At 37.3% G+C, this 20,339-nt stretch overlaps 4 protein-coding genes and 1 long non-coding RNA gene across 9 annotated transcripts; 4 read left to right on the top strand and 1 right to left on the bottom strand.

The window, feature by feature from the left end:
• Positions 3,182 to 6,041, top strand: LOC18781870 (zinc finger CCCH domain-containing protein 39). 5 transcript variants are annotated; one of them, XM_020558965.1, is made up of 2 exons: positions 3,182 to 4,306; positions 5,368 to 6,041. In XM_020558965.1, exons 1-2 carry the CDS (start codon positions 3,787 to 3,789, stop codon positions 5,604 to 5,606), a joined length of 759 nt encoding a protein of 252 aa, XP_020414554.1. In that variant the 5' UTR covers positions 3,182 to 3,786; the 3' UTR covers positions 5,607 to 6,041. The 5 variants fall into 5 exon arrangements, with proteins under 5 accessions (XP_020414554.1, XP_020414557.1, XP_020414558.1 ...); XM_020558968.1 differs by having other exon boundaries at positions 5,398 to 6,041; XM_020558969.1 differs by having other exon boundaries at positions 3,182 to 4,303; positions 5,398 to 6,041.
• On the top strand, positions 6,910 to 10,098 carry LOC18783314 (probable disease resistance protein At5g63020). The gene has a single exon (XM_020558975.1). It carries the CDS (start codon positions 7,244 to 7,246, stop codon positions 9,905 to 9,907), a length of 2,664 nt encoding a protein of 887 aa, XP_020414564.1. The 5' UTR covers positions 6,910 to 7,243; the 3' UTR covers positions 9,908 to 10,098.
• LOC109948279 (glutamic acid-rich protein-like) lies at positions 13,500 to 14,522 on the top strand. The gene is made up of 2 exons (XM_020560774.1): positions 13,500 to 13,993; positions 14,178 to 14,522. Exons 1-2 carry the CDS (start codon positions 13,550 to 13,552, stop codon positions 14,415 to 14,417), a joined length of 684 nt encoding a protein of 227 aa, XP_020416363.1. The 5' UTR covers positions 13,500 to 13,549; the 3' UTR covers positions 14,418 to 14,522.
• Positions 14,651 to 15,942, top strand: LOC109948262. Its single transcript, XR_002270876.1, has 4 exons — positions 14,651 to 14,787; positions 14,885 to 15,115; positions 15,278 to 15,501; positions 15,586 to 15,942. It is a non-coding gene; the product is annotated as an uncharacterized LOC109948262 (long non-coding RNA).
• On the bottom strand, positions 16,383 to 18,824 carry LOC109947896. The gene is made up of 4 exons (XM_020559309.1): positions 18,449 to 18,824; positions 17,718 to 18,359; positions 17,330 to 17,433; positions 16,383 to 17,231 (listed from the first exon to the last, which is right to left on the bottom strand). Exons 1-4 carry the CDS (start codon positions 18,822 to 18,824, stop codon positions 16,383 to 16,385), a joined length of 1,971 nt encoding a protein of 656 aa, XP_020414898.1.

Raw genomic sequence — 20,339 nt, forward strand, 5'->3', positions numbered from 1 at the left:
TATGTACATGATGTCTGAACTTTAATAATTACATGATTGTCAATATGATATTACATCATATTATTATTGCCAACAAATCGTTCCAATATGTTGATGGTTCTGATTAATTTTACATCAAGAAGTCTCGAGGTATGAATTTTGACACAACAAGAGGTCTCTACGTAATTTGCTAATGTTTTCATGTTATAAGTTTGGTAATGAGATGTTATATTGTTAGTATATTTCCCTTTATTAATCCAACCCAACTAATGTAATGAAGAAACAGTGGTATGTCAATTAAAATTTATTCTTTTGTGATAATGGATAAAATATAAATAAAAAGAATTTATTCATTAAAATATGTCTAACCCATTGCCAGAGAATACATGAGACAAATATAACTAATTTGACTTGTTCACATGGAATCATTTCTTGTTCACATGGAATAGGGAGACTAATGACTTGTTCACATGGAATAATTTCTTGTTCTTATATAATTAATAATGCTGAAGCTAAAGAAAGTTGACCCAATAATTATTAATTTGAACAAGCATGATAAGCAATATCCAATATTGAAATTGGCCAGAATAGTTTATAAACTATATTACTTTATATTATTAATTAATTCATTTTCTCTTTGATTTCTTTTGTATAAAATTGAAAAATATTAATACTTCTCGTTTCATTGATTCATTATCAGAAGATTCAGACCCAGAACCAACCAGTAGAGCTTTACTTATTAAAAGAAGACTATGAACTTGACATGAACTTGATTACTCTCTGAATTTTTGTATTGATGGAGTTTCTTTACTTTTTCATGTGCTCTAAACACAAATGGGAAGTTGTTAATGTACATCAAATTCACTCAGATAATGAAGGGTTTAGTCACTGATCTCTCGGCAAGATAACATGGAATTTATCTCTATCTATTTGGAAAACCTTTTAAAGAGGTTTCAAATCTCTAACGCCATCTTCAATGCTAAAAGGGCTAAATCCAAATTTTCACCCTTCAAAATACAACTATTCATGTATTGCCCGAACTCAAATAGTTTTTTCCCCCAACCCTCCAGACTCACCATAGCCTTATTAAATTGTCTAAAAATAGTTTAACTCTTTTTGTTAAAATAGTGAAACATTCTTGAGCTAAGTTTTGTTTATAACTTCATGATTTATTTTTCCAAACATTTTTAACCTAAAAAATTAAAATTTGACTAACTTAATTTTATTTCAATTAAAATGAAAACTTGTAGGCCATTATCCCATATAGCTTGAATTATTTTCTGATTTGGTGCTCATCTCCTCTTGTCTTCTTTCAATTATTTTTTGACTTTGTGTCCATCTCCCTTATCTCCTTCAGCTTTTCCTTTCTTGGATTCTCTTTATTTCATCTATATCTCCTCATCTATTTCTTGAATTATTATCTGACATGGTTCACATCCCACACTCTACATAAAGCATCATCTTCTTGTGGTCTCAAATTCACACCTCTTTGGGGTTTTGGGGCCATATTGAAAAGGATTAAAAGGAGAATGAACAAAATTTTCAAAGTGAGAAATGAACAAAATTGATTTTGGTGGGTTATTTAACAAATGAATGGGTATTTATAGAGTTTAGGATGAGTTTTGGGGTTACATCTCATTTTTACCATTTAATTATTTTTTTTCCCAACTAGATTTTATTTTTGAACGTTGAATCTATTTTATTTCCATTGAAATTTAAGAATTAATCCTCGCCTTTGATCATATAGCCGTTGGAACAATTTGAAAAAAGAAAACAAAGGCAAGTTTTAATTGTGGCCATTTGATTTCAATGGCAATATTCATATTGCAATCCACGTGCCCCCAGGGGTGGCTGACACAATGGGTCCACAAAACTGAAAGGGCACGAGGTTCCACCAGATGTCAAGATGAAATCTCGGAGGTCCAAGCCCAAGCCACGGATTTGCGCCCAAGATTTTCAGAGGTCAATGTGCAAGTGACAAAGGTCTCACAAGGAAAGAAATCAAGGAGGTTGATGACGATTCAGAATTTTCCAAAATGAGAGAAAATCAAGCAACCATAATATCTCCGCCGACGTGATCTACGGATTTAGGGGGCCTTAAAAGGAAAGATTTTTTAAAGAGTTGACATTTGGCCATTCAATGGCCAACGCATGGGCTAACGGACGCCCTATATAAACTTCACCAAACGAAGGCAGAAGACACCCATCATCAGACACACAAACCTATTTTTCGTCTCACACTTTTCTTTTCTTAGACTTATTAGGATTTTACTTTTCAAGCACCTAGTGTAACAAGTCCTTCCTTTCCTTAGTGTAAGTTTAAATCCTTGCAATTTACATTACATTGTCATTTAAATTCAAGTTTATTTCAATCGCTTTCTTTTTCATTGTTATTGAATTTTCATTAAGTTTAAATTCAAGTTTAATTTAGTTTACTGTTCTTATCGTTCTTATTTCGTTCTTGTTTATTTATCGCTTTGATCTATTTTATCGCACTTTAATTCTCGTCTTTACGTTATTTATTTTACGCACTTTACTTTATGCATTTATCTTTAAATTATATTTAATTTTAAGCACCTTTACTTTACGCACTTGTTCTTCGTTTCATTACGTTTCACCTTCAATCTTCATCTCCACCCACTCCACATCATTTGGTTGCTCACATAAAACCTTGACCTCGAGGTAGTGAAAGAACGTAGACCGTGAGGAGATTCCTTGCTCGGCCGATCAATCATTTGATTAAAAGTTAGAAGCGCGACATATTCAACATACACTCACATTCCATCCAAGCCAAATTCGTGGCTTGGTGGTGGCATGCCCGACACTCGAAAAAGAAGTAGGACCAAAAGTTCCTTTCATTGGCTTACTCGGCCAAAAAGAGGGAAACAGGTGCGAAGAGGAAGAAGAAGAAGAAGAAGAAGGAGAGAGAGAGAGAGAGAGAGAGAGGTGGGAAGAGATCGACACATTGAATGTGCAAAAATGAAAATGATATTGGTATTATAAATTAGTACCGCAATTACCGATTTGCTCCATGATTGACAAAACCGACCCATTCGGTTCGGTCTGTTTGTTTGTTTTTCATAATAAAATGCCAAGCTTAGATGTAAATATCTGTTTTCTCTACTTATTCCGACCTTCCCTTGTTTATAAATGTCAAGTCCCAGTTTAACTTATAATCCATGACTGTATGATGATTGTGATTATATATTATTGTATCATATGAAATCCTATGTCTCATTCCTTTTTCCATGTATTGCATTATAATTTTCTAAAATCATTTTCTTGAGGAAAAAGTTTTAATGACAAAAATATCGGGTCTCCACTCCATGTACTCGACGAGCTTCCCGTTTACCTGGCAGAAGGCCAAATGGTGATAGCATACTCAGCCTCGACCAACTCTCCCTTGTCATCCCATCTACTCAATTAAACATGTCACTAATGGATGCAAAATACAGTCAGGGTAAGGTTTTTCATTTTTCACAAACATTTTGGTTTCATAACAATTTAGCTGAGGCGCATAATGTTTAGAACTTTCACTTAGGTAACCTTCTCATCTGGGCTTTCTGAATATTTCAATTTGGTCCATTCCCAACTTAGAAATGTTCATCTGGATTGCGATACATTGCGAATTTGCAAACATTGAAACAGAATGGCTCTCATTTCTTGATTGATACCCACTCATTTGTTCTGAAATTGCACCTGGGTTTTCTTAGCTCCAACTATGTCTCGAGCGTAGTTTTCTTCTGGGTTCTTTGACATTTCAACAAACAGTTTGAGCTCCAACTTGGTTTCAAGTTCTGTACCAACATGAGCGATTCTGGACCTACTTGCCAATTCTTTGCCCCATATCTTGAATCCGGTGACAACAAGCATCAACTAAAGCCTGAATTTCCTAATGCTGATAAAGATTTCAAAGATCACTCTGACATTGAAAGCCATCCTTTCAAGAAACCCAAAACTTCTGAAGTTGTATTGATCTCTACGATGCCCATGGCGCAGAATAAAATGTTGCCTTGTAATTTCAAAACCAGACTTTGCAATAACTTCAAAATGGGTAATTGCCATTATGGGCAGGGATGTTGTTTTGCCCATGGAATCAGTGATCTCCGCAAGACTTGGCGTAATTGGCAAGGACTGGAAACTCAGGAGGGCTTCAAGGCCAGGACTTGTGATCATAGAAGAACTTCTGATGATGTTTGCAGATTGTTCTTTAATGGGGGAAAATGCACATATGGAGACAAGTGCCGCTATCCTCATCATGTAACTCCTGAAAACATCAGAGAGAAGTCAGCGATAAGCATTTCAACTACTGGTGCTCACATTGGTGGTTCTGATCAATTTGTTGAAAATGTTGATTATTTTGGGTCCAGCATATGATAGTTTTGCTGATGTTTACTTGCTATAAGTTTGGTCATATGAATATTTTACATGTTATATTCTTAGTATATTTCACTTTTATTAATCCAACTAATGTAATGAAGTAACATTGGTGTGCCAAAATTAAAATTTATTATTAGTCATAGCTTATCGTGTAAGGGACATAGGAAATTGTTTATTTTACTTATTTTGCCTAGAACATGAAAACAAATTGGTTGCTTGACTTCATTAAAGTATGTCTAGCCCATTGTAAGAGGATCAATTGATTTCTCATGAGTCATGGCCCATAAGAACTCTAGTTTCGTTTCACTGGTTCATTATGTCAGAAGAGGCACCCAAGGGATATTGGTCTAATGGACTTGGTATTTGGAATGCATGATTGGTGATGGTATTCATAATGCTGTTGCAATTTTCTCAATTCTTATTTAGAAGGTGACCAGGCTTCTCCAAGGAAATTGATATTAGATATGTATGATTTCATAGTGGCCTTATAAGGTTTTTGCTCTTGCTGCAAGTTGGTTTATAAGTTTATAGAGAGAGAGAGATATAGTCTTTCAGTGCCTGGTTGTCTGCTTGATGCATCGAATGTTTGACATGAACTTGATTACTCTTCCCTTAAATTTTTATTTTTTTTTGTTGTTGTATTGACAGAGTTTCTTTACTTTTTTTTTTTCTTTTTTTTTCCCATGTGCTCTAAAGAGAAATGGGAAGTTGTTAATGTACATAACCTTCATTTTAGGCATTTGGCAGTATCTTTTCTATTTTGTTTTTAAAGTACATAACCTTCATTTTGTACTGATCATTACAAAAATGGCACCCATTATTGGTAGCCATTTGTAGTGATGAACCAGAGGCCGTTATGTTTTTCCTGCAGAACCAATCTAGAGTCATGAATTGTTGATTGTTCACATTCATCAATGTCCCTTTTGATTGACTAAGAGATGCTCAATATTGTGCGATGTGCAATGATTCTCAGAAAACTAAACTCTGAGTCGTATCATTGTTTTACAGAACTAATGAAGCTTTGTGGCTATATGGCAGTGGAATCAAGAAGTGTGCAGAATTTGAGGACTTCTTCTACAAGTATGTCAAAACGTAGGATGGGAATTGGGGCTACTTATCATAAACAAGTGCAGGGTATGGAATGCAACTTCAAGTGGAACAAACTCGAGAAAATGAGTCGCATCTATGCTGATTGGATTGAAGATATCCCTCTTGTACATGGCTCATCAAGCAAAGCGGAGTGCTGATCGAGTTTAGTTTGATATGTGTAAAGGAAGAGATTAGCTCTGTATTCTTCCTGTACAGATAGGAAGTTTGTTGTGTTTTCCTAGATCTAACACCTTAGTTTTGTTGAACAAGTGCGGATTGACGTTTGATCTCGATACATGGCTTATGGCTTAATAATCAGAAGATGCTTCGAATGAATCCAACTCTGCTGAATCAGGAGAATCCAACTCGACCAGAAAACCAGCAAACCTAAGTCCCTACAAAGAGGGCTTCTTATATCTTGATTTTCCCCTATCTCTGTTATCCAGGGATTTCAGTCGTTACTTTGCTTTTTGTAAAGGCATGTTTTCTTTTTACAAGATGTGGTGTGTCAAATGGATGTAACTAGCAGAAAATTGGTGAACTGACTTGAGAATGTTATTTGCCAGTACCTCTCAGAGAATGCTCCTTAGCTATGTGTGTTCTTGGTTGTGTGTGTATGAATCTGATTTGTGGCTGCTCAAAATCTACCTTATGTGTTTGCTGCTGTGTTAGACTCTAGTTAATTCCAGTTGGTAAATTTGTAGAAAATGAGTAATGAGGAATGGTTGGTGTTTCTTTAAATGTTGTTCTCAGCAACATTTGATAACTACGCTCTTTGCATTTGTTGTTCAGTGTTTCAAATTCTTATGCTCTTGTTCCTACTGTTTCCATGGTTCCATGGTTCCATGGTAGCAGAACAGCACAATATAGCTTCTATTGCTGCCAAATTCTTGATGTATCTCTACTTTCCCAATATTCCTTTTCTAGCGAATTAAAATTGCGACGACACAATTGTTCATCTCTTTATCATCATGCCATTTTTTGGATGCAGAAGTGATGAGGGAAATGCAGAATGGATAGGCCAGCAGACATGCTATTTGTAACTGGTCGTCCAAGAAGTTGAGAAAGTTGCTCTACAAAGCTGGCGCTTTATGAATTTTTTTTTTCAATTATTCCGTCATCTGTAGTGTAGTGTAGCTTTGCTTACTTACCAGTAAAAGTATGTTAAAAAATAACTTCACTGAATGCAAAGGTTTTTTACTGCGCCTCAATCTGTTTGTTTTTCTATAATTAGCGGATTTCATTTTCATGACAAGGAGGAAAACAGGGGAAAACAGAACTAGGGAAAGAAACTCTCTCGCCATAAACTGCTGCTATTTAATTTACAGATATTTTCTCTACAGGCTACACTGCAGTCTGCAGCCATACAATACAAAAGCTCCCACGTCACCTTCTAAATGCCATAGTTGACTTTCAGCCTGCAAAGTCTTCCTGTAAGTGACATTATTGTTAGAACGGCCCGATTCGGCCTGGCCTGGTCGGGAAGAGATTCACATAGAGACTGTCGTTACCCGGGAATCTATTTCTTTCTATGTTAGCTAGCGGGGGCGGGCTTTCCTATGGTAGTCCCGCTGCTGCCTCTGACCGTCCGTCCCGTCTCATCTTGATTTGGCTGTACTTGTATGTAGCCACCCTCCACATGATAGCCTAAAACTTTTCCTTTCTAGACGCAGCTCGCCCTTTGTGAGTCTTTCTTCTCCCAAAAATGTTCTGAGCTTAAGTGCAAATGTGGTCTGAGGGAAAGGATTTCTTCTTCTCTGCTTAGCTTATTCTTGTGCTCAGAGAAAGCAAAGCAATGGGTAGCGTCTTGTCAATCTCCTTATCATGCGATGCCATTGTTTCACGCTGCTGGGATTCCGTTTTTGAAAGAGAACCAAATGTACGTAAGCTCCAAGAAAACCTTCAAGCTCTCACAACTTCTTTACAAGAACTCAAGTCTTTAAAGAATGATGTGCAGAGAGAGGTTGAGCTTGCAGAGCGGCAGCCGCGATTAAAGCGGTTAGAGCGGGTAAATAACTGGATTTTAAGCGTGGAGGCTCTTGAGACTGAAATGAACGAAGTTATTGTAAGCCATAGCACTCAAGAAATTGAGAAATTATGCTGCGGAGGTTACTGCTCCAAGAACTACAGATCCAGCTACAAGTATGGAAAAAAAGTTGCTAGAAAGTTGGTGGAAGTGGAGGCTTTGAAAAGCAAGGGAGTTTTTGAAGAGGTGGCAGCAGAAAGCTTACCTACAGCTCTAGTGGATGTGATACCTAGTGAGCCAACAGTAGGCATGGAGCCGATTTTTGATCAGGTTTGGAGACACGTTGAAGATGAACAAGTGGGAATGATTGGCTTATATGGAATGGGAGGGGTGGGGAAGACCACCCTCCTTACCCAGATCCATAACAACTTCAACCGCACTCGTAATGATTTCAATCTTGTGATCTGGATTGTGGTATCCAAGGGCCACAAAATTGAAGTTATTCAAGATAAGATTGGTGAAAAGATTGGGCTGTCTAGTGGTGTATGGAAGCTTAAACAGCAGCATGAAAAAGCTGAAGACATCTTCAGAATCTTGAACACAAAGAAGTTTGTGTTATTAATGGATGATTTATGGGAGCCAGTTGAATTAACCAAAGTAGGGGTTCCAGCTCCTGACAGTCGGAACAAGTTCAAGATAGTTTTCACAACTCGCTCTGAGGAGGTATGTGGTCATATGGATGCCCAGAAGAAGATAAAGGTGGGGTGTTTGACTTGGGACAAAGCATGGAACTTGTTTCAGAAGAAGGTTGGGAAACAAACACTTCTTCTTCATCCAGATATCCCCAAGCTTGCTGAAATTGTGGCGAACGAGTGTGGCGGTTTGCCACTGGCACTCATCACAGTGGGCAGGGTCATGGCCTGCAAGAAAACACCCCAAGAGTGGAAGCGTGCAGTTCAAGTCCTGAGAAGATTTGCCTCCGAGTTTTCAGGAATGGGAGATAAGGTATTCCCTCTTTTAAAATTCAGTTACGATAATTTACCAAGTCAGAAAGTTAGATCATGTTTCTTATACTGTGCTCTGTTTCCGGAAGATTTTGTCATACTTAAAGATGACTTGGTATATTTTTGGATGTGTGAGGATATATTAGATGAATATGGTAATGTAGAGGAAGCCAAAAATGAGAGTTACCATATCATAGGAACTCTTCTTACCTCATGTTTGTTGGAAGATGAAGGAGATTCAGTAAAAATGCATGATGTAATTCGTGACATGGCATTGTGGTTAGCTTGTGACCTTGGGAAAGAAGGCGAGAACATCGTTGTGGATACTGGTGCACCAAATGTTGCGAAATGGAAGAACGCGAAAAGGGTTTCATTGATGAGTAGTGGTATCACATCTCTAGATGAAACACCAAGATCTCCCAATCTGTTGACCTTATTTCTCAGAGGAAGTTCTTTAAAGAGGATTGTGGATGACTTCTTTGATTTCATGCCTATGCTACGAGTTCTGGATTTGTCTGAAAATTTCCTTATAACTCAACTGCCAACTGGAGTTGCAAATCTAGTTTCATTACAACATCTGAATTTGTCCAATACAGTCATAAAATGGTTGCCGGTGGAGTTAGCAGCATGTGCACGCGTAAAGTATTTGAACTTAGAGTATACATATTATCTTGATTATGTTCCACCAAATATATTATCAAATTTCCCGAGGCTTAAAGTTTTGAGAATACTAGATTGTGGTTCTTCTAACCGAGTTTTTTTTTATAATGAGAAAACCATGATAGACGAACTGCAGGGTTTGAAACACCTTGACGTCTTGTCTTTGACAGTAGGAGGTACCTCTTGTTTCCGGAATTTGGACAGCCACCACATATTAGTGACTTGCACTCTAACTTTATGCCTCAAGGGCGAGGATTGCGGGAACCTTTCAAGCTATCTTTATTTATCGCCTTTGGCGTTGGCAAATATGAAATACCTTGATACCCTTCAAATTAAACATATGGCGGATGTGTACTCTACGTGGATAACACGTCTGGAAAATCCGAATTGCTTCCTTGGTCTTCAGTTCGTAGAAGTAGTACATTGCACGAATCTCAAGAACCTGGAATGGCTCGTTTTTGCTCCAAATCTCATCCACTTGCATGTACGTGGCTGCTCTAAAATGACGAGAATACTCGGTTTGAACACAACGGAAACTACCCCATTTGCAAAACTCACTGTTTTGCGTTTGAGCGCACTACCCCACTTGTGGAGAATATGCGAAAATCCCTTGCCCGTTCCATTTCTGAAGAAAATCCTTATATCTGGATGTCCAGTGCTCACTAGGCTGCCTCTCAACTCTAGCAGTGCTCAAACAAGCGATCTCATTATTGAAGGAGAGGAAAAGTGGTGGAATGGCTTAGAGTGGGAGAACCAAGCGGCTAGAAATGTTTTTCTTCCCTGCTTCAGACCTGTAAGTGAGGAGGGGCTACTGCTTCAGACCCTGTAAGTGAGGAGGGGCTTCCCTGAAATGTCCGTTCACCAGTTTAATTGGATACATCTTTTTATTCCAATAGCATTTAAGGCAATGTATTATAGTCTGGCTCTGTACATGACGTCTCAACTTTAATAATTACATGATTGTCAATATGTTGTCGCTAATGTATTGATATTATTATCGCCAACAAATCGTTCCGATATGTTGATGGTTCTGGTTAATTTTACGACAAGAGGTCACGAGATATGAATTTTGACACAACTAAGTTTAATTGGTCGAAAATGTTGACTAGTTTTTTGGATCCAGCGTAAGTTTAATTTGCTAATGTTTCCATGTTATAAGTTTGTTAATATGAGATGTTATATTGTTACTATTAATCCAACCCAACTAATGTAATGAAGAAACAGTGGTTTGTCAATTAAAATTTATTCTTTTGTGATAATGAATAAAATATAAATAAAAAGAAGTTATTCATTAAAATATATCCGACTCATTGCCAGAATTGATTAATTTCTCATGAGACATATATAACAACTGTGCCATCCAATTTCAATATTGGACGTTCCAATTTTTTTTTTTTTTTTTTTTTGTTAATAGCACAATTGGTCTATTTAAATAATAGCAAAAGAAAAAGTAACATGTGTTTTAAAAACAACTTTGAACTGATGACTTGATAAATTAAAGGGTTTTTTAGTTTTAACCTATAAAAAACTTAACTAATTTGGAAGAAAGATAATTAATTTTACTTAATTAATATAAAATCAAAGCCACCTAATTTTACCAAAAGGACATCCAATAACCCTAAAATTACTACATGTGCCATTGTGCTTAACTGTCAAATACAGTTTATTTAATTATAAACCAAAACTTAAAACTGTCAAAACGACATAACATTCCTACAAAACACAACACAAAACGACACTACTCAAATTTAATCACTTCAAAAACTGGTTTCGCGCGACCTTTCATATCTCACTGTATACCTACAAACTATTCTCCAAAAACGAGCCAATGAGCAGAAACAGGGACGACCAGAAACGAAGACGACGAGCAACGGCGATAGCGACGACGAGCAACGGCGACAGCGACGACGAGCAACGGCGACGAGCAACGACCACCAACGACGAGCAACGACCACCAACGACGAGCAACGACCACCGACGACGACCGAAGCTAAACCGTAAGAAAATGAATCAGTACTCTCTTCGATTTTAGGTTTTACACCGACGACGGTTTCAGTACTGTTTCTTCCTTTTGGTTTCTGGTTGTTTGTAGCAGATTTTGACCAGAAACTGCATTGCAGTTTCTGGTTCCATAATTCAATTTCAGAGTGCTTTTTGCTAGGGTTTATGGGAATGTTATAACTGCTCATGAAGTTAAATGTGTTTTGATATTCGTTTTTGCTACTGTTTTTGCCTTTTGGTTTCTGGTTGTTTGTAGCAGATTTTGACCAGAAACTGCATTGCAGTTTCTGGTTCCATAATTCAATTTCAGAGTGCTTTTTGCTAGGGTTTATGGGAATGTTATAACTGCTCATGAAGTTAAATGTGTTTTGATATTCGTTTTTGCTACTGTTTTTGCCTTTTGGTTTCTTTTCACATCAAATTTTGAGCAGCAGTTTCTGGTTGTTTGTTGCAGATTTTGACCACAAACTGTAGTGCATATCAAAAAATGGAACAAGAAATGTCACCACAAAAGAATGAAGCTGAAAACCAACCAAAGCGCAGAATCAAAACGATGGCTCAAAAGAGTAAACCAAAGCCAAAGCCAAACTATGATCGGAAAGCAAAGCACCCAGACTATGTCCAATTTCGGTGCAATGCCTATGTTTTCAACAGCATCATTAGAGACATAAAGGACAAGCTCAATGAAAGGCAGAAGAAGCTTCTCAAGAAAACCCATTTCTGGAACTTGATCGAGCTATTTTACCGCCAGAGAATTGACATGAATAACATGAATAAGTCGGACCTTGACTTAGTACAGCTGCTCAAGAAATTTGATCCGGATACAAAGTCCTTCAAATTTGGAACCAAATCATTCCAAATCACAGGCAATGCAGTGACTCAGATTCTAGGACTGCCAAATGAAGGCAAATCTGTCAAACTTGTCAATGATAGGTACACTGCTACCTTCAGAACAAGGCACTTTGGAGAAAAGGGAAAACCATCAAAAAACCAGGTAGAAGCAGAATTACAAAAGACAATTGCCTTGGCAAACCAACCGAAGAAAGAAAAGGCAAAGACAGAGCAAAAGAAAAAAAACGAACAAAGGAAAAGAAAAGAAAGAAGCTGAAGAAGAAGAAGAAGAAGAAGTTGATTACGACAAGGAGGTGGTCAGCCTAATATTGATTCTACTGTGCATGACATTCCTTTTTGCCAACTCTTCATCTACTTTGCATTGGAAATTATTTGAGCACTGTGTGAATCTAGACACACTTTCAAGCTATTCGTGGGCAAGAGCTGTTTCAGCCTACATGAATGAATCCTTGACCGCAAAAGCAAAAGCAAAAGCAAAGAAGGGAGGAGAAGCCTCCATAGGAGCTGAGAAGCCTCCATAGGAGCTGTTTCGAGTTGCACTATCCTAATATTGGTAAGTAAACAGTGGCTTATGCAATGCATTTTGAGTTTTAGGCAATGCAGTTTCCATTTAGTGCAATGCAGTTTCCATTTACTGCAATGCAGAAATGGAAACTGCAACACTGATATATCTTGTTTTTGAACTGTGCAGTTTCTACTGTGTGAGAGGACAAACATCATACAACCAATCCTTGGCAAGGAGAAAGAAACTCCTGCCATTCTTAAATGGAGTCTTGTGGAACTCCACACAAGATTCAACCAAATAAAGGACTTGAATGACATCGAGGTATGCAATTTATCGCATGTTCTGTTTTAATGTATCTTGAATGTGAATCCATGCTAAATCATTCTCATTGTACAGGGTATTTTCAAAACTCCTAAAAAGCGAAAAACTAACAGGGAAGAGGAAGACACTGTTGAGAAGGTAATTGAAATCTGTATACAGTGCATTGCAATTTGTGTTTTCTACATTGCAGTTTGCATTTTATCCAATGCAGTTTCTGAATTCATTCAATCTCATTGTACAAAGTATTTTGAAAACATATAAAAAGAGAAAAACTACCGGAGAAGAGGGAGACCCTCTTGACAAGGTATAAGAATCTCTAAACAGTGAATTATGCATTTCGGTTTTCGTTTCCTCCAATGCAATGCAGTTTCTAATTAGTTTCTGTTCAATATGCAGGAAAAAGAAAAAGAAGATGATGAGGGACAACAAGGAAAAGCAGAGGAAGCAGAAAACCAAGGAAAACCTGATGATGCTGATCAAACTCCAGAATTAAAAGAGGCTGGAAAGAAGAAAATGTTTGAGAATGAAGCTGGAAAAGAACCTCTTGCAATTCAAGACCTCTTGGTGAAGTCCATGACAGACCAAATCAACTACCGCCAACAACAAGATCCTAGCTTCTTTTGCCCGGAAAGATTACAACTGTGGAAGGATGAAAAAAATGAAGACAGTGAGAAGAAAATGAAGGAATTGTGGGATATATTTATCCAAGTAGAAAAGAGATCAAAGGAGCTAGAAGTGGAGTTGGCAACATACATAGAGAAATTAGATAATGAAGAATGTGTGACTGCCACCATGACAGTGGAATCTACAGTTCAGCTTAATGAAATACAAAATCTGAAAAGGAGGATTGCAGAATTGGAAGGCAAGGAAACTCGTATTGACATGGAGAAGATTGCCAAGAAAAAGGAGATTCAAGGAAAGTACAAGGCAGAAATTCAAAGCTTGTTGTCAGACCCAACAATCTTTGAAATGGAGATGGATCTGCCTACAAAACAACCAACACAACCAGTTGAAGAGAAAGAAGAAGAAGAGAAAGAAGAAGAGAAGCAACAAGAAGAGAGAGAAGAAGAGAAGAAGCAAGATGCTCCAACACCTGATGTTCCTTCAAGAGTACAAAGGGTGAAGAATAGAGAAAGAAAGAGGCTTCAAGCATCTTGCTATGTGTACGAAAAAAATAAGAAAACAAAAAAGGATGATGAAGAACTACCACAATTCAAGCTTATCTCTTCCGAGGAGGTATGCAATTACTGCAGTTCAAGCTGCTGCTTTTTTCTATTTTCTGCATTGCAGAAACAGAAACTGTAATGCAGTTTCCGTTTCTTGCAATGCAGTGTGTTATCTGCTTTATAGAAATGGAAACTGCATTGCAGTTTCTGTTTTATCGAATGAAGTTTCTAATTAGTTTCCTTTCAATCTGCAGTTAACACAAGAGGCATCTCAGCCCGATGCCACAAATCCAATTCCTGATCCCCCAAAAGGAACGAGCCTTCATGATTCAATACCTGTAGATCTGCAACAATCAAGTGATGAAGATGAAGGACAAAAAAAGCCAACAAAGAAAAAACTAGGATGGGGTCAGAGGAAGGTGTGGCAGAAAATTCCAAAGGCGGACAGGGAAAGAATTGAAAAACAACACTACTTAAGTACTCAACTTCGGTAATATCTCTATTCCAAAATAACAATTCTTTCATCTTTTAATTACAATTAAACTAAAACTAATCTTGTGAATTTCATGTATTCGAATCCGCAGTGATAACTTTTGGGCAGGACTCAATGATGAGAAAGTGACAAACCATGATCTCAAAGATATTGTATGGGACCTGGAACTGTTACAAAACGTAAGCATTTACCAATTCTATAACACACACTGCACTGTATTTTTTATTTGTGCTACCTATATTACCCATTTATAATTCCATTTTTCTCCAATCAATGTGAAACAGGTTATTGAGGCCTATATCCAAATAGAGGAGGATAAAATAGAGCCCATGCAGACAGAGAGTCCACAGTACATGTCCACATGGACTTGGGTAAGTATTATTTTGAAAATTCAAAATTGTTTAAACAGACAATGCACTGCAGTTTTCGAAACATATATACTAACAAATTGTCATTCTATGATATCAGGCTTACATGCAAAGCTTCCAAGAGCCATCTTGGCACAGGTTCCTGTATGAACACTTACTTGAAAAACTCGGGAAATGCAGTGTTCTTTTCTTCCCGATTATTTCAAAAGAAGAGTTCCACTTCACACTTCTCACATTTCACAAAAATGAACGAAAGTGGAGACACTACAATCCACTTAGATCGTTGGGACGTAGAAAAGAAGAAAGGTGCATTGACATTGCTCGAAACTTTGTAAATGGAATGAAACTGTCTTAATTTCTCAGCACAAACACAAACAGAAACTGCATTGCAGTTTCTGTATTATACATACTGCCTAATTTCAGACCAAAACTATAATATGCAATGCACTGATTACCATTTCTTTTTCTCTTTTTTTTCTTCTTCTTTAAACAGGTTAATATTGTTGAAGGGTGGCTAGAATATATAAGACCTCAAGCACGAGTGTTCATAGAAACTAAAAAAAAACCAACACTTGTGAAGCAAAAGTAAGGGCCCCCGACACTTCTACAAAAAGATTTGACTCCAACTGAAGAACTCACTCTCAATTGGATTATGCAAAATCCATTGCAGTTTCCATTTGAGGATGACATGGAATGTGCTCAACAAAGTGTATCTTCGTAAGAATTGTGTCTACTCAACTATTCATTACAGTTTGAAATCATTCAAAAGCAAAAAAAACTAATCTCGTATTTCATTTGCAGATTGGATTGCGGCATGTTCGTCATGTTCTATATGGATAAAATAGCACAAGGACAGCCCATTCCAAAAAGCGTGGACAAGAAATTCATGAATGAATATCGAGCACAATATGTCACAAAACTCCTACACCACAAAAACTGTGTAATTAATCGTCTCTAGTGATTTGCCTTTCGTTAACTCAAGACAATATGTATTTTAATTCTTGTGGATGTTTGTAAATATTTCTAGTTATGGTATATGAGAACATATTTCCTATACATATAAACTGTAATATAATCTTGGAACAGGATGCAACAAAACGAAAAGGAAACAAACAAACTGCACTGAATTTTCTGGTCAAAATATTGCAACAAATTAAAACTGCAGTGCAGTTTATATAAATAAATAAAAATAAAAAATCAGCTCAAAAAATGTGAAAAGAACCCAAAAGCCAAAGCCATAATCAAAGTACTAAAACTTTGTTCAAAACACATTTAAGTAGGTCAGCATTGAAATGTAGTTTCTGCTCATAATCTGCAACAAATAAACAGAAACTGCAATGCAGTTTCTGCAACAAAATCTGCTCAAAATCTGAAAACAAGCATTGAATGGCAGTCGAAAACGAATATCCACTCATTAAACAATTGTATAATTTTTATTAACTTCAAAAAAGAATCACAATATCCAATTAGAAGCTGTGTAGCCAATTACAAGCAACTAAAACTGCAATACAGTTTTTGCAAAAAGTGCAACGCAGAAACTGACTATACATTCGCTAAACCATATCTAAAATAAAAAATTATCAAATGAGAAGGAGTGTTCATATAATAGCCTTGCAAGTCTTCCTATTGTGCCCAGCAACACTGCACCGACTGCATTTCAATGGCCTTTTAAATTCACCAAAAACTTTGATCCTCTTTGTTGGTGGTCTTCCGGCTGGCCTCTTTGTAATTGGCGGAAGCACAACTCCAGCTGCAGAACCATTGCTGCCCAATCCTTTCCCAATATCTGGAATAGGAAAAATAGGACTCTCATAGGCTTTTCGAAAAAAGTCAGTTTTGTAGTAACACTCCACGTAATCATAAACTGAATCTCTCTTTGCTAGGATCGCAGCCACCGCATGTGTGCAAGGAAAACCGTCAATTTGCCAAAGACGGCAAGAACAAGTCCTTTGCTCGAGATCAACCATCACAGAATAATCAGCAAATACTTCAAAAACAGTGCAATTAGAACGACGAACTGCCCAAGTCCTACCGGCCTCCGCATTTTCACAGAGTCTAGTTTCCATCTCCGGACACAAAACTGTTGTCCACTTCTCCGCTTCAATTCGTCGTTGAGAATTCAATACCATCAATTTCTGTCGAATCCCTTCTATCAAAGGTAGCACCGGCAAATCTCGAAACACACCAACCCAATTATTAAAGGACTCCGCTAAACTGTTTGCCATCTCCCCATAACGCATTCCTTTGAAAAATGCGTTGGCATAGTGATCTCTAGACAAATCAGATATAAATGCCTTCACTTTCGAACTCCCAACAATCACCAACTCCTCCATTGCTACCTTAAACTCTTCCTCCGTAACAGCATGTGCGCATCTACTAAATAAATTGATAACACGGTCTTGGAGCAGTTTCCCATAACCTGACTTCGGGTACTTTGATATCAAATTCTGTTTGAGGTGATAATAACAGTAAGAATAAGGCCATCCGGGAAACACAAACCCCAAGCATTTAACAAACCTTGATTGCGGTCCGAGAAAAAGGTCACCACTCTCCCCATCGGTAGCAATATAGAAGCCAAATGTTGAAGAAACCAAGTCCAATTCTCCTCTGTCTCAGAATCAACAACTCTAAAAGCTAGAGGATAAAACCCTGCAAAACAAAACCAAAAGCACAAGTATAAGCAAAAAAGGGAAACTGCAGTGCAGTTTATGAAAACAAATCTGCTCAAATTTGAAAGGAAACCAAAAGCCAAATCCATGATCCAAGTACTAAAACTAAGTTTAAAACACATTTAAGTTCATGAGCAGTTACAACATTCCCACAGACATGCAAAAAATATTAATAAAATCGAATTATGAAACAAGAAACTACAATGCAGTTTCTGCTAAAAATTGCAACAAATGAAAATCTGCAATACATTACAGTAACCATACCTTGATTTTCATTCTTTCCCAAAGCACAGAGAAGCTGCCCCTTGTACTTGCTGTTCAAAAACGTAGCATCAATGAACAACAAGGGTATGCAATATTGAAATCCAGCAATGCAACCGCCAAAAGACACAAAAAACCGTCGAAAGCGATTAATTCCAGCTTCACAATCAATAGTGCAGAGAGAACCAGTGTTAGTTTCCTTTACGGCGTCCGCATACCACACTAACTCATTGAAGGACTTCGACTCATCACCGTGAACGTCCAATTTAGCTAACTCCTTGCCAAACCATGCGTGGTAGTATGAAATGTCTATGCCATAGTAATCTTTGAACTCATGTATAATCTCAACTGGCTTCAGCTCTGGTTTTGCACGAATTCTGTCCACAATGAGGGAGGACACCACACGAGACCTCATCATCTTACTCTTTGATTCCCGTATCCGACCCGCACATGTATGAACATTATTTAACGTCCGAATTACAAAACTGCCAGTAGCTTCAAAACGAGAAGCATAAACACGCCAGCTGCAACCCTCCAATTTCTTATTCAAACAAACAGCAACCACCCGCTTCTTGTCATTGCCGGCATATAAAAAATTAAATCCTACTTCAAGAGCGTACTTGCACAATTTCAACCAGAACTCCTCTGCACCACCGTCAAACTTCTGCCCCACATGATGTATGTATGTCTCTCACTCATTCGACAACAAAGGCTTAGCACTTGCTCTTTTCGACCTGCCAAAAACTCGTTTCTGTCTTCGACAGTACTAGAACACGACGACTCGCCCTTTTCACATGCTATCAACTCCTTATTTACACAAAAATCACCACTATATTCACTGCTCCCGCATAAATCCTTCACTAAAATATCAACAGTCTTCTCATTTGATATCAACAAAAATGTCCTCATCAAGTCCAAATCGCTATCCGTTTCTAGAAAATAACCCGAATAACTGGGCACCGAATACCGTAATGTGAAACAACCCAACTGCAAACCCTTAAACCTCAGACACAAAGTCTTCAAAATATCAACCATGGATGACTCTGATGAAACTGAAAACATGATGGTTTCCGACTTATATGTGCACTTGGCAATGACACACACCTCCATTAGCCTTGAAAATGCAAACAAAACAACAAACAAAAACAGAAAACAATTAAAATCACTAAATAATGTACATGAGTAGTTGTAACATTCCAATAGAAATCCAAATATTAGTATGAAATCGAATTATGAAACAAGAAACTACACTGCAGTTTATAGTCAAAAACTGAAATAACAGAAACAACATTGCACTTTATGTGATAACATACCCTTAAATTTGAATAGAAACCAAAACAAAACCATGTTCAAAGTACTAAAACTTAGATAAAAACACATTTAAGTCCATGAGCAGTTGTAACATTGCCTTCATGAAACCAGAAACTGCAATGCAGTTTCTGCCAACACTCCAACAAACAGATGCAGTTTATAACAGAGGAGGCAAAACAAATCGAATAAAAACCAAAAGGAAACCACGTTAAAAGTACTAAAACTAATATCAAAACACATTTAACTCCATGAGCAGTTGTAACATTGCCTTTATGAAACCAGAAACTGCAATGCAGTTTCTGCCAACACTCCAACAAACAGATGCAGTTTATAACAGAGGAGGCAAAAAAAATCGAGCCACAAGATCGCGCCACAAAATCGAGCCACAAAACTGAGCTCGAAAAACCCAAAATTGACAGATTCGGCATGATAATCGAACGAAAGATTATCCAATTAGAAGGAAACAAACAAACTGCACTGAATTTTGGAACAGGATGCGGCATGATAATCGAACGAAAAAGATTCGCATGATAATCGAACAAAACAACTGACAGATTCGGCATGATAATCGAACAAAAAAGGAAGAAATAAAAGGAAAACCAACCAGAAAATTGAGCTCCAACGACGAGAACGAAAACGAAAACGAAAGAAATTTGCCTGCCAAACGAACGAAATCTGTCTGCCAAACGAACGAAATTTGCCTGCCAAACGAACGAAATCTGTTGCCAAACAAACGAGGACGAAAACGAAACAGAGAGAGAACAGGCTCGCGCCTTGTTTAAACATTCAGGGGCAAAAGCGTCATTTACTTTGTAGGTTTACAAATGGGCCAGGCTTTGTAAGAAGAATGGTAGAATTGTCTTATCAGTTGTTATTTTTTACCTAGCCCAACGAATCTGGGCCTCTCTTTGGGCTAATCCAAAATAGTAGTTTTTTCCTAGGTATTAAAACTAAAACCAAAATATCTAATATCTTACAAACTAATTAATAAAGTTAATTATGTCTAAAACCTAATTTTTCTTAAATTAAATAGGTAGGAAGAGAAGAGAAAGCAAAACTTAACAATCTAGCAAGTCTGATTAATTAATTAACAAGTCTATTACATATGTTAATTTTCTTTCTATGTTTATCTTCCTTGACCTTTTTGGACTTTTGTAGTTGTCAACATTTTCTAGAAAAGTCATCACTTTCAAGAAACTTCGTGTTCAAATTGTCCGTGATTGGGACCTCGAGTGCATGGGTAAATACGCTTGGCCAGTTGAGCTATAATCCCCTTGCCGAACCGTATATTTTTTTGTATTCTTGCAAGGTTCT

This window comes from Prunus persica, chromosome G3 (assembly GCF_000346465.2).
Source record: "Prunus persica cultivar Lovell chromosome G3, Prunus_persica_NCBIv2, whole genome shotgun sequence".
Classification (NCBI taxonomy): domain Eukaryota; kingdom Viridiplantae; phylum Streptophyta; class Magnoliopsida; order Rosales; family Rosaceae; genus Prunus; species Prunus persica.